The sequence below is a fragment of the Pituophis catenifer genome, unplaced genomic scaffold, assembly GCF_029215685.1.
Source record: "Pituophis catenifer annectens isolate HBS135680 unplaced genomic scaffold, rPitCat1.0.hap2 SCAF_1, whole genome shotgun sequence".
In the NCBI taxonomy this organism is placed as follows: Eukaryota; Metazoa; Chordata; class Lepidosauria; order Squamata; family Colubridae; genus Pituophis; species Pituophis catenifer.
The window spans coordinates 208,184,156-208,197,106 of NW_027256881.1; the positions used below are offsets into that span (position 1 = coordinate 208,184,156).

Consider the following 12,951-nt stretch of genomic DNA (forward strand, 5'->3'; position numbering starts at 1 on the left):
GCTGTATATTCTCATTTTATTCAACTTATATGCTGAATATATATTAAAAGAAAGTGGGATGAAAAAAGATGAGCATGGTTTTAAAACTGGAGAACTATCAATTTTATGTGTACTGCTGATGGTACTACTAGTAATGCAAAGAATCTCCAAGCTCTAGTAAATAGTAAAGGAACAGAGTAAAAAAAAAATGGAATTAAAATTAAAGACACCAAACTAATGACAACAGGTACAAAAACCAGCTTTAGAATTGGAAATGAAGATAGAAATAGACTTGTATAGTGACTGCCTATTTCACATGCACAGTTCTAATGATGATGAAAAAATCACTTTGTCACCAATGCTCGCATTTATAACTTTTGAAGGTCTACAAAGCAAAGCTGAAGGAAAAGCACAATTGTGGTTTCACTTAGTGACCACTTTGCTTTACAGAATAAGAGTTGGAAGGAACCTTGGAGGTCTTCTAGTCCAACTCCCAGCTCAAGCAGAAAACCCTATACCCGTGATGGCGAACCTATGGCACGGGTGCCACGCGGAGCCATTTTGGTGGGCACGCAAGTGTTGCCCTAGCTCAGCTCCAGCACGCATGCACGCACCGGCCAACTGATTTTCAGGCCTTCCGGTCCCACCGGAGGTCGGGAAACTGGCTGTTTCCGGCCTCCGGAAGGCCTCCAGGGGGATGGGGAAGGCTGCTTTTGCCCTCCCCAGGCTCCTAGAAAGCCTCTGGAGCCTGGGGAGGGGGAAAAAACGGGCCTACCGGGACTGTGCCATCATCATGTGCCAAAAGGAGGTGGAAATGGGGGCGGGGCACATTGAATTATGGATGTGGGCACACGCACCTGTGACCCCTAGCTCCCCCCGCTTTTGGCACGCGATGGCAAAAAGGTTAGCCATCACTGCCCTATACCATTTTAGATAAATGATTGTCCAATTTTTTCTCAGAAACCTCCAGTGTTGGAATACCCACAACTTTTGGAGGCAAGTCATTCCACTGATTGTTCTAACTGTCAGGAAATTTCTCCTTAGTTCTAAGTTAGTTGTCTCCTCAATTGGTTTCCATCCATTGCTTCTTGTCCTGGCTTCAGGTGCTTTGGAGAATTTACGATCAAACTGCTAGCCCCAATTATGGCCACTAAATGAGGACTATCTATACTGATGTGATGGATAAGCTTGTCTTTTAAGATCAATTAGCAACAGAACAGAAATCATCAGCCAAGAAACACTTCTCAATTCAGCTTTTGGTAGAGTAGCCATGAAGACCTTGGAAAAGATATTCAGATGCTGGGAGCTATCTTTATCTTCAAAGATCAGAACTGTGCAGGCAAGTCTTCACTGTGACACTATGGAAGTGAAAGTTGGATTTTAAAGAATGAAGAAAGGAAAAGACCTGATTGATACTTTTTAAACTTTTGGGTGGGAGAAGGGTCCTGAATGTACTTTGGATAGCAAGGGAAAAAAAAACCCTCCAAAATAAATGCATCACAGAATAGATCAACCCAGAGCTTTCACTACACCACCTTTGATCAAATTATCATGTTCTGGATACATTATGTGAAGACCTAGTTTCCTAGATAAGTCTGCAGCGCTGGGAAAGTGGGAGGGAAAAGAAGAGGGCGACCAGCATCAAAACGGATGGACACAATGACATTGGTGATGGGTACACCAATGTACCCATCAAGTACCTGAAAAACTAGATCGGGAACAGATCATCCTGGGGAAAAAAAAACCTATGAAATTATGCGATGGCACATAATCAACTGTACTTATTTTTTTTAAAAAAAATAGCTGTAGTGGGATATAGCACTAATGCCTTTTCCCCCCGTGCCATTATCAGAATATTTTAGCTTTCGATTGTGCAGCAAACAAATATCCCAAGAAGAGGTGCCCCTCACCAAAGCTTCACCAGTCAAATTGAGATTCAGGGGGGGGGAAAAAAAGCCTAATTCCAACGAGAACCATCAGTATGTCAGAAAACTTCCTGCAACAGTATGTCCAAACACGCCGCCCCCCCCCCCCCAAATAAAATTTCTCTTCTCTACAGCATTTTTTCCAAAAAAAGCACAGAATCCTGTGCTGGCACGTTTAAAACCCAAGAAATTTAAAAAAAAAAAAAAGCGAAGAGAAAACGAGTGAATTGTGGAACCTTTTCAACCCAAGACTGAGAACGGCCGGGAGCAAAGATTTCACTTTTCCCTTTCTCCTCCCCCCCCTTCCATAAAAATAATTATTTAAAAAAAAAAAACCAATTTCTGAGAAGGGCATTAGGCAATGAAAAGAAATCCGTGGCGGCGATGGCTCAGGAAGCTGCATAGCGTCAGGATGCTGCGCTGCAATAGGAAGAGACGCTCAGTAACTCCGTGGATTTGGCAAAGAGGGATTACATGCACCATTTGGTGTATATTATATATAATATATATATAAAGGCTTCTCGGACAGTCCTTAGGGGCGCCAAGAATATAATGCCGCCCCTTAAACCAACTTGGTTTTGCTTTTGTTTTCTTTTAAATATCCTGCATACGGCTGGCCGGACTGCCGCTGCCGGGCACGTCTCTCGCATCCTATCGCGGAGAGCACAAGGAGTCATGGTCGGGACTCACTTCGTGAGGGTCAGCCACGCGTCTGTCAACACCCCCGGCGAGGCGCTTGGGTCCTCGAGGGTCTCCAGCAGGGCCCGCATGCTTGAACCGTCGCAGGGTCCCATCGCGGACTAACGGCTCGAGGAGTGGGGGGGCGGGGGGGAGGATAAAAAACGGCTGTGAAGTTGCCGCCCCCGTTCTCGAACGCACTTCCCGCGGTCGCGTTCCTTTTCTCCCGGGCTAAGATGGCGAAGCGCGGGAGCCGGAGCCTTGGGGGGCCGCTTTCGCCCAATCAACGCTCGGGAAGAGCGGTAGGAGGCGGGGCGTGGATTTGAGAAGGCAGAGCGCCGAGAGGTCGAGCGCGGAGGATGCCTCTCTCTGCTCTTCTTGCCCCCGCCGTTGCGAGGGAGAGTGCGGAATCATCGATCGACATGTTCCTTTCCCCCCATCCCATTTCTCCTCTTTTCCCCTTACTGCAGAGGTCTTCAAACTTGGCAGCTTTAAGACTTGTGGACTTCAACTCCCAGAATTCTCCAGCCAGCATTGCTTCTGGGAGAATTCTGGGAGTTGAAGTCCACAAGTCTTAAAGCGGCCAAGTTTGAAGACCTCTGCCTTACTGGAATCGAAGGCGTTGCGGATCGCAGTTTTCTTCGCCGATGGCAAACGGCTAGCGTGCAAAAGGAAGCCGGGTCGTTCATCCACAATGCCCGTCGTTGCTTGTCTCCTCTCTGTTAAGGATCAAGGCAACCAACGAGGTGCTCGTGTTTGGAAAGCATTTTGCACGTCGCAAGGGCGCCCAGCTTGAGTGGGCGATTCGACAGAGATACTCTGCTCATTCATTGTCTTGTAGACAAACTGATATTGCAACCCACGCTTATTTATGACTCACCTCCACTCAGTAAGATCGGTAGAACTTTCTCCAAAATAAGCCCCCTCCCCCCCAGACTAAGGTTTTGAAGGCTTGCTTGGAACGCATGAATTGGTAGAGCCAGTCCGTCACATGGGTCTAAACCGGCAAAACTTGAGTTTAATGCCTCCAATAGCAACAGGGTTAAGCAAATCATGCTTTAGGGTAGTTTGCATAAAATCGAACTTTAAGATGACTTTAGCTAAAGTTAATAGGTTGTTAAATCTACGCATCAATTTTACATCTAAATGAGCTAGCGCACGAACTTGGTACCACCGGTCACTTCATCCACTGAGTGACCAAAATGTACACGTTTCAGGGTTTTTTTTTTGTTTTGTTTTTTTTAGCAAGACGGAATTGTGGAAAGCATTTAATAGATTTGATTAAAATGAAGTGATAGCAGCTCAAAGTTCAAACGTGTTTTGCACCTAAAACTGTACTTCACTCCAAATCCCATTTGAATGATTGGAGGGGGGATCAGAATTGTGGAGTTGATTCCGTTGAAAACTTCCAAATGGGTAAAAAGTATGCACAAGCGCAAGAATCGATTTGGCAATTTTGATTGTAAGGTTCAGTTAAGAATGATCGGATACAGCCTTGTAAACTTGACCGCAGCTCTTTACACACTTAATTAAATGCATGTGTATGTTTGCTCACCGTGATCACAATCAGAAGTAAAATGTATTTATAAAGGTGGGAAATAAACGTAGTTCAGGGTTAAATGGTTGGGATCTTGGTGTTCTGTGTCCTTGCTTTTCTTTTTCTTAATCAGATGAGGTAACATCAGAGCATGGGGAAGTAGAGTTTGTTGCCCATTTTTAAGAGGTAGTTTGACTTTCAGCCTTGATTGGGGTATTGTTCCTCTTATCTAGTACTGATTCCTGCTTATCTGATTGTTGAATACTGTAAGAGAGGTGTAATTTACAAAGGCTATGATTAGGAGTGGCTCTGACTGAGCAGTTTATAGATGAAGCTTTTCTCAATTTGCCTTTTAATGGCTGATTTGTCAAAGTGCCACTTCTAGGAATTCTGTTGCATTTTTGTATCTGACTTATTTATAGCTTCTATTTTTGAAAATGTCTTCTGCATGTGCTCTTTTGTTTGTTTTTATTATTAATAAAGGCTGGCTTAGCTCAAAACTAAAAAATACCTACTTGTTAAAAGATAGAAAAAGAAAAGAAGCTGGAAAACCAGTTGGACAAGTAGGGGCTATATAGTGTTTTCTGCTTTCTACATGTTTTCTTAGCTTAAGGGTCTTAGCTTCTAGAACAATTAAGAATTGTGAATATGATGCAAAGGAATGGGGTAGGCATCTTATGTGGAGACCCCAGCCTTCTGAGATTGGTATCCTAAGAGTCATTGGGAATTGGGTGGCATACAAATTTAAATTATTATCCTGGCCAGTTGCACAGTCAGTCAGATGTTTAGAAAGGATTTGGCATTTTTATTCACTTGTTGAGTCCTATTATTAATATGTGGAGAAATGGACTGAATTGGTGTGATTTAGAGATGTTTTTCATTCCTTGCTCTTTGTATTTTCAACTTGGAAAAACTCTTAATTCTTGAGCCTGGATTTACACAGCATTGCCAAACACAAATTGCATAATATTTTAGGCTTGGTATACTGCTAGAACCCATCCAGTCTGGTTGATTGTGAACCCAAAATATTGGGCTAATTAGCAGGCTTATGTGAAGAATTCTTCTTTGTCCTTTCATGATACAGAGGCTATACAGTTTTTGTGGTGGGGAGAAGGCACTAGGACCTGCCTTATCAAGGTATTTCCTGTTGCCTCTAGCATGCCTTCCAGCAGTTTTAGCAGCTAAAGAGGCTTTTAATGCCTTTGCATATTTATCTCTTTGCATAGCTCACTAGAAAAGATTTTTATCAAGGCTATCAGCAAAACCCCAAAACCATGAATGGCAGGAAAGGAGGGTGAATGTTTGATTCTTGGCTATCAAATCACTTTATGAATATTTGTAGATAGTCCTAGCTTCTGAGTATGCATAGGATTCTTGTCAAGGCTACTAAACTGCCAACACAGTAAAGTTAAGCATACAGTAGTACTGTAATCCACAAGTTTTCTTTTATAAGAGAAGAGAGTGCTTGTTTACTTGTCAGCAGCTGCATGAAATTTCATCAGAGCGAATCAGAGTGTATTTTGAAGCTTTGGGCAACCCTATTAATTGGTCAAACTATGATATTGCTGATGTGAGAACATAAGTACCTTTCCATTCCATCCTGTTTCCCTCTGTGTCCCGTCTATATAAATGCTAATGGTACTTTGGATGCTGCTCTTTGAAACCGCTAGATGGCAGAATTTAATTAGCAACCTCAGGTAATCTATGGATTAAATTTTTATGTGCGCTAGTCTAAGAGTAAAATCTGCTGTTTCATAAGAACATATGAAGCCTCAATTTCACATACACACACACACATACACAGAGTATGGTAGGCTTATGACTTTAGTTCAGGTTCCCATTTAGTGAATTTTCTTTTTCTTTTCTTTTTTTTTGTAGAAACTTTATTAAGATTTTTTACAAACAGAGAAAAAGAAAAACATACAAACAAAAACATAAAAAACATAAATGTAATGTCATTTTCAGTTTATATCGAATTTTCTATCTGATCATCCCCTTGAAATGTTCGGTAAAATGAAGTAGTTCAGACAAGACACTTACATTTATATTAATTTTAAGGTAGATTATGGAAATTTCCACAATGACATCCTAGGGATCTTGTAAGATGTGGAAACAAACCTTAGAATATATTTAACAATAAAATGAAAAATGAAACATTCTTGTAAATTTGAAGGCTTTCCAACATAGTTGCTGAGTAAAAGGTGATTTATCTAATATTTGTATATTGCATTATGCAAACTCAACTAATCAATAAAGGGATGTATCTAATGTTGTATTGTACTGCTTTTTTTTCCATATCCATTGATATAAGACAATAGTCTGAATTAAGGAAAACGACTTGGGCTAATCATATTCTCAAAGTCCTAGGAAGGAGGCTATGGCAAACCACTTCTGACATCTTGCCAAGAAAATGCAGGGACTTGTCCAGGCAATCATCAGGAGTCAACTCTGATTTGAAATCACCCTTCACCCCCAATAATAATAAGCAAGCAAACAGATGTTGTGAGGTCTGCCTCTTCCTCCTCAGATAAATTAAAGGACCCCCCCAAAGGTATTCCTTTCAAGAAGTCTTAAATATTTATTACCTCAGCTTCTTAATAATACATCAAATGCAGAGTAGTTTTTAAGAGAAATTTAGTGGGTGAATACGTCTTCACAACCTTCTGGCTCAAGAAAATCCCTGCTGTGTAACAACTAAGGGAGTTACCACACAGGAGTTTTTTCAAAAATATAATTTTACTAAAAGATTTTAAAAAGCTAAAAAGTAGTACAAACTAAAAAGAAAAGAAAGAAAAAAATTAAAGGGAAGGCCAAAAGTGCAAAAAGAAAGAAAAAAGATACAAGGAAGTGTCTTCTGATGTTCTTTACAGCAGTTATATGTACAATTATAAATTTACTTCTTTCTCTAAAATTACAGCAAGTCTTTCTATAATCCTGTCTAATCATCAAAACCATAAATCATAAATTCACATTTTTCTGTTTTCTACAAAACGTTTCCAGTTATATTTTTGTATTTCCGTCTTATGCTTTTGTTAAAAAGTTTTAAGAAAAATAAGATAGAAACTAATGCAAAGTAAAAAGAAAAAAAAATCAGAAAGCTAAAAAGTGCAAGAATGAAAAAAAGTACAAGAAAAATAGAAAAGAGGAGGAAAAAAGATACTACCCAGGAGCTCTGAAGCAGAAAGGAACATACTACCATAGTCGAGTATCACTCTCCCAGATCCTTGACTCAAAATATTAAAAAGCAGATTCTGCAGTAGTGGAAAAGAAGGGAGAGCTCAGCTCAGTTCAGTAGAAGTACCTGGATTAATGGCTAAGAAGAGGAAAATACATTGGGAGGGGAGGCCAGAAGTCACGGAAATGGGATCTTCTGGGAGAAAGCTAGCAACTTCCACAAGGTGTAGCATTTACAGGCTTTTATCTTTTTTCTTTGCAAAATTCTTTTACACAATGCCAAATTTTCCTGGAAAGTACTTCGTAGTAGCTTTAGGGTTTACAATCTTTTTAGTTGAGTTGATAGCAGTGTATTCAATCTGAAAGCCGCCTGCTGTCACTGAAGCATCTGACAAAAATTTCAGTGTCATGACATTTCCTGGAGTAAGAAAGAGAGAGACCATGTATGCACGGAAGAGAATAATACCATTTCTTTTTTGTTTATACAAACCATGGAAACAGAAAGCTCTATGGCAGAGGTCTTTAAACTTGGCAGCTTCAAGACTTGTGGACTTCCAGCCAGCTATGCTGACTGGAGAATTCTAGGAGTTGAAGTCCACAAGTCTTAAAGCTGCCAAGTTTAAAGACCTCTGCTCTATGGCATTTTTGGATTTAAAAGAAAGGTATAGGTTTTTTCTTCAGGGTTCTTACAGATCTTTCATTAATACTTGAATGGGTTGCCACCAGCAAATCACAGGTTGGATGCCAGACTGAAAAGTTAAAAAACCAAATCTGAAGAATGTTTATCTGATGAAATGGTTAAACTTAGTGGTGACTTTCCTATCTTCAGGTAGTGCTATATGTAGGGCTACCAAATTACTGCTGTAAACATCCAGGTGACCATTAGAGAGCAATAAGAAGGTAAGGGAATGTTTGTTGCCACCTAATGATCATTGTGGGTTTTGAAGAAGTAGGAAGAGTATTGACACTTGAACTTTGAAATTGATGGCTCCCGAAAATACCATGGCCAGCCAAGAAAACAAACAAATGGATCATTGAACAAATCAACCCAGAGTTGTCTTCAAGGCACAAATGACCAGCCACCGATTATCTTACTTTGGACATATTATGGGAATACTTATCTATGGAGAAGGCTATAATGCTGGGAAAGGTGGAAAGATAGGAAGAGGATGACCAGCAGCAAGATGGATGGATTCAGTTACAGTAACAATGAATGTGGTGATGGAAGACCTGAAAGACCAGATCAGAGATAGATCATCATGGAGAAAAGGTACAATGACTTGATGGCCCATGATCAAGTGATCATTCAGCTTATTGCAACTCATATTTCATGGCTTCTAGCTCTTTGAATCAGAGAGGAAAATGTTATATCGTAGTTTCATCTGTGGTCATTGTATTACCTGTGCTAACGACGCTATCTGGTAGTTCATCACCACAGTATCTGAAAAACATAACATTATAAGTCAGTCAAATAACAGTGACATGTTTATTACTTTCCTCCAAAATCAAATGGCAAATGAGGTTGGGGTGGTAGGTGCTTGCTTTGGATTTTGGAACAGGTGGCTTTTTGTAAAGCAATGTTTGACAGTCATTTTGTGAATGGTCAGGTCCACCCAACATTCATTTTGTGGGAATGAGTACAACATATTTTCAAATATGGTTGCCAAAGAGTTAGCTCCCCTCACACAGGGAGGTTTTAATCCTTTAATGTTCAAGAAGTGGATCCATAAGGTATTTTCTCCATTATTTTTTTACTCCTAAATATTTCACCCTCCCGCCCTGACAGATAAATTTTCCATTACTAAAAGTTTCAAAATTATTTTTTTAAAGTGAAAGAAGGCAAGGGGACAAGAGAAGATGTTACCTCAAATTTTAGGCTTTTTTATTAGCATTTTAAAAGATAATATCACTTTTAACATGGCAGTCTAGGCCACTTAACTTTAAGAAAATTAAAATGTTTTTCTTTCTTCAGTCAAGGCCATTTCCTTGGTATGTGACAGTTTGCTTTTTCAGCAACTACATAATAAGAGTTTAGTTTAGTTTAGTTTATTCATACTTATATGCTGCCCTTCTCCCGAAGGACTCGGGGCGGCTCACAAAGATAAAACAACGGAACAATAAAATTAATACTAAAATAATCCAATTAAAATCCCCAAGAAGTTAAAACTAAGACTCCCAGCAGATCAGGCAATTTGTTGGAAAAGCCATGTCTTCAGGTCACCGTGGAAAGAGCGGAGGTCGGGGGCCGTCCGGAGCTCAGTGGGTAACCCATTCCAGAGGGTCGGTGTGCCCACAGAGAACCCCCTCATCCTGGGCACCATCAGCCGACATTGTCTGGCCGAAGGCACCCGGAGGAGGGCAGTCCTATGTGAATACACTGGGTGGTGGGAGGCCGGTAGGAGGTGATCCTGCAAGTACTCCGTGCCCGTGCCATGGAGGGCTTTATAGTACCAGCATCTTGAAGTGGATCCGAAGGACCACCAGTAACCAGTGCAGCTCGCGCAGGAGTGGTGTAACACGGGAGTAGCGGGAAGCTCCTGTAACAACCCGCGCGGCCGCATTCTGGGCCAGCTGGAGCCTCCGGGTGCACCACAAGGACAGCCCCATGTAGAGGGCATTGCAGTAATCCAAACGCGAGATAACGAGAGCATGAGTGACTGTACAGAGGGCATCCCTGTCTAGGAAAGAGAGCTGTATGCTAAAAGTCCTTGAATACATTAGCAAATTTTAAGAAAGATATAGTCCAGCTGTGAAAAAGTAATGTAAACCATACATTTACCACTTGCTGAATGTTGTCTAAAATCAATGTTTTCTGTTGATCGAGTCTCACATATAATCAGTGTCAATTGCTTTCTGATGTCTCATATACCAAAGGTATGTATCTATATCCTGAAAAGGACCCCTCCCTTTAATAAATGCTTTTTGCTTTGTCCGTATTACTTGGTGATTTGTGTTTTTGGCTGGGCAAAGAAACCCCTTTGCAAAGGTAAAAATATATCTCTCTCTCAAATTCAGGGATCAAGCTCTTATTAGCTTCCAAGCCAGAGTTAGGGTGCTATTAATTCACCTAAGGTTGGATGGGCATGAGTTCTTTATAAAAAATAAGGGCAAGTTTAACCTAAATGCCAAAACTGCACAAAGCATTTGAAAGATAATGCATTACTAGAACTAAGCATCTCTCATTGGTGCTTTAAAGCAGCTGTGTCTTTTTCAAGGGCTGCATAGCTGATTCAAAAACTCTCTGTGGTCACTGGTCCATGTGCATCAGAGATACTTCCTGTGTGAGATCATTAGCAATGCATAGGTAGGCAGGGATCATTGGGAGTTATGTTTTAGTAGCCATGCAAACATTGGACAAGATTTGGCTACTGCTTGAGCAGTTCAAAGAAAAGTGTTCTGTTGGCATTAACACACTTTACAAAACACTTTTTTAAAATGCCTAGCACATCTGCTACTAAATCTTGTAATGAAATATAGGAAAAATAGGTGGATGGTGTTAATTTGTAAGAGTAAGAATATATGCTCTGAAGCATCTATTCTCCAATTCCATCCATTTTACATTTGGTGGGATATACTTAGCTCCTTAAGCAAAAGGGATGTCTGCAGGAGGTAGTAAAAAAACAACAACATAGAAGCCACGATGGTACAGTAGAAGCTCCTCTTGTTTTTTATGGTTTTAGAGAACCAGTTTAGTCTAGTGGTTAAGGCACCAGGCTAGAAACCAGAAGACTCTGAATTCTACTTTAGGCATGAAAGCTAGCTGGGTGACTTTGGGCCAGTCACTCACTCTCAGCCCACTCCATTCCACATGGTTGTGGGAAAAATAGGAGGAAAGAGTATTAGGTATGTTTGTCACCTTGACTTATTTATGAAAATAATAAAATGGATATAAATAAATGTGTGTCAGATATAAACAGGAGGAACTTTGACTGTACCATTGGGATCCAACATCTTGACTTTTTGACAATACCCTATAGCCAAGGTCCCCAACCCCTGGGCCGCGGTCTACTACCAGGCTGTGGCCTGTTCAAAGCCAGGCCATGGAAGAGATGGGCAAGCACACATGTGAAGTTCCACTCGTGCAAGTGGAGGGCGCTAGCACTTGTGCGCGAAGCTCCATTCTCCTGAGTGGAACTTCATGCATGAGCACAAGCCCCTTCTGCTTGCGTGAGTGGAGCATCATGTGTGAGGGCAAGCACCCTCTGCTCGCGCGCGAAGCTTCATTCTCAGGAGTGGAGGGTGTGTGCCCTCTCTGCTTGCACACACAGAGCTGTGCATGCGCATGTGCACCTGCCACCCACCCCTCACCCCTGCTGGGCCACCAGGCTGGAAAGTTTGGGAACTGCTGCCTTACAGGCATTCCTCGAGAATTCTCTTAGTATGGAAAGGAAATGTTTTACTCCAGGGGTGAAATGTACTTACCTTTCCTACCGGTTTACTGATGTGCATGCGCTGTTGTCTGCTTGCGCCATCATCTGTGCATATGCAAAGCCTTCTTCGCATGCACAGATGGTCAAAACCGGGACGGGATGACGTCCTGGTTTGGGCGGGTGGACTCTCCTGCCGCTGGCGCTACCAGTTCTCCGAACTACCTGCCGCCAGCACTACCAGCTCCCACGAGCTGGATAGAGCCGGCAGCATTTCACCCCTGTTTTACTCCCACTGAATAATATACTTTTAAAAACATTTGTGTATTACATATTCAAACATATTTGTAATCAGATATATATGAGAAAATGAGAGAAAAACAAACCCTAGGTCCAGAATTTTTCAAATCCAGCTTCTGGAGAAGCTTGAAACACAATCAGCAAGCTCAGTTACAGTACTTCTTGCCTGAAAACAATCTTTGTGGGCAGAAATCCGAGGGCTCTCTCAGTAAAGTAGCTCCAAGCGCTATGTGGTCTGTTTATCATAACATGTGTCAGACTATATCAAAAATCACATTGGACTGAATCAGAAGCAGGTCCAACGGAATACGTTCTGCTCCCCAGAGGATAAATCAGCAGGATGAAAAAGTCCAGAATGATATAAACTTGACACTTTTCCCACTGGTGTTACTCTGATGCCCACATTCTCAAGAGAGTGTTTAGAGAAAGGAAAGTCATAAAGCAGTAACAGATACAGTATCTAAAGAGCTACACCATCCCACCATGCCTGGCCAATAAAACTAGAATCTATAATTAATATCCATGAGCCACAAATTGGCATTTCCTCCTGAGGATGCCCGCAGGAGAAGGGATTAATTTCCCTTATTTTCCCTTTCTGTTGGGGTGGGAGATGGAATACTGGGGGTGGGGGAAGGTTTTCCACCAGGGGTGAAATCCAACAGGTTCTGGACAGGTTCTGTAGCAGAAATTTTGAGTAGTTCGGAGAACTGGCAAATACCACCTCTGGCTGGTCCCAGAGTGGGGTGGGAATGGAGAGTTTGCAGTACTCCTTCCCCTGTCATGCCCACCAAGCCATGCCCACCAAACCACACCCACAGATCCGGTAGTAAAAATTTTTGGATTTCACCACTGCTTTCCATTAATAATTGCTGAGACAAGGAAAGTAAAGAAAATTCCATGGAAGAAGATTAATTAAGGCAAAGATCTTCGGGTGTTTCAAACTTCATCTGCCATAACCCTTTGTCACTGTCATTCTGCATGGAGCTGAAAA

The 12,951-nt window shown here is 41.5% G+C and overlaps 2 protein-coding genes across 2 annotated transcripts in view; both read right to left on the reverse strand.

The window, feature by feature from the left end:
* RIF1 (replication timing regulatory factor 1) overlaps positions 1 to 2,674 on the reverse strand; it is a 37,486-nt gene extending 34,812 nt beyond the window's left edge. Inside the window, exon 1 of the mRNA XM_070944418.1 lies at positions 2,595 to 2,674. Within this exon, the coding sequence (XP_070800519.1) occupies positions 2,595 to 2,674 (80 nt within the window). The remainder of the gene's footprint in view (positions 1 to 2,594) is intronic.
* Positions 2,675 to 7,523: 4,849 nt separating this feature from the next.
* Positions 7,524 to 12,951, reverse strand: part of TNFAIP6 (TNF alpha induced protein 6) — a 29,067-nt gene continuing 23,639 nt past the window's right edge. The window contains exons 5-6 of the mRNA XM_070957004.1: positions 8,694 to 8,734; positions 7,524 to 7,711 (exon numbers count right to left, since the gene is read on the reverse strand). Of these exons, the coding sequence (XP_070813105.1) occupies positions 7,563 to 7,711; positions 8,694 to 8,734 (190 nt within the window). The 3' untranslated portion in view covers positions 7,524 to 7,562. The remainder of the gene's footprint in view (positions 7,712 to 8,693; positions 8,735 to 12,951) is intronic.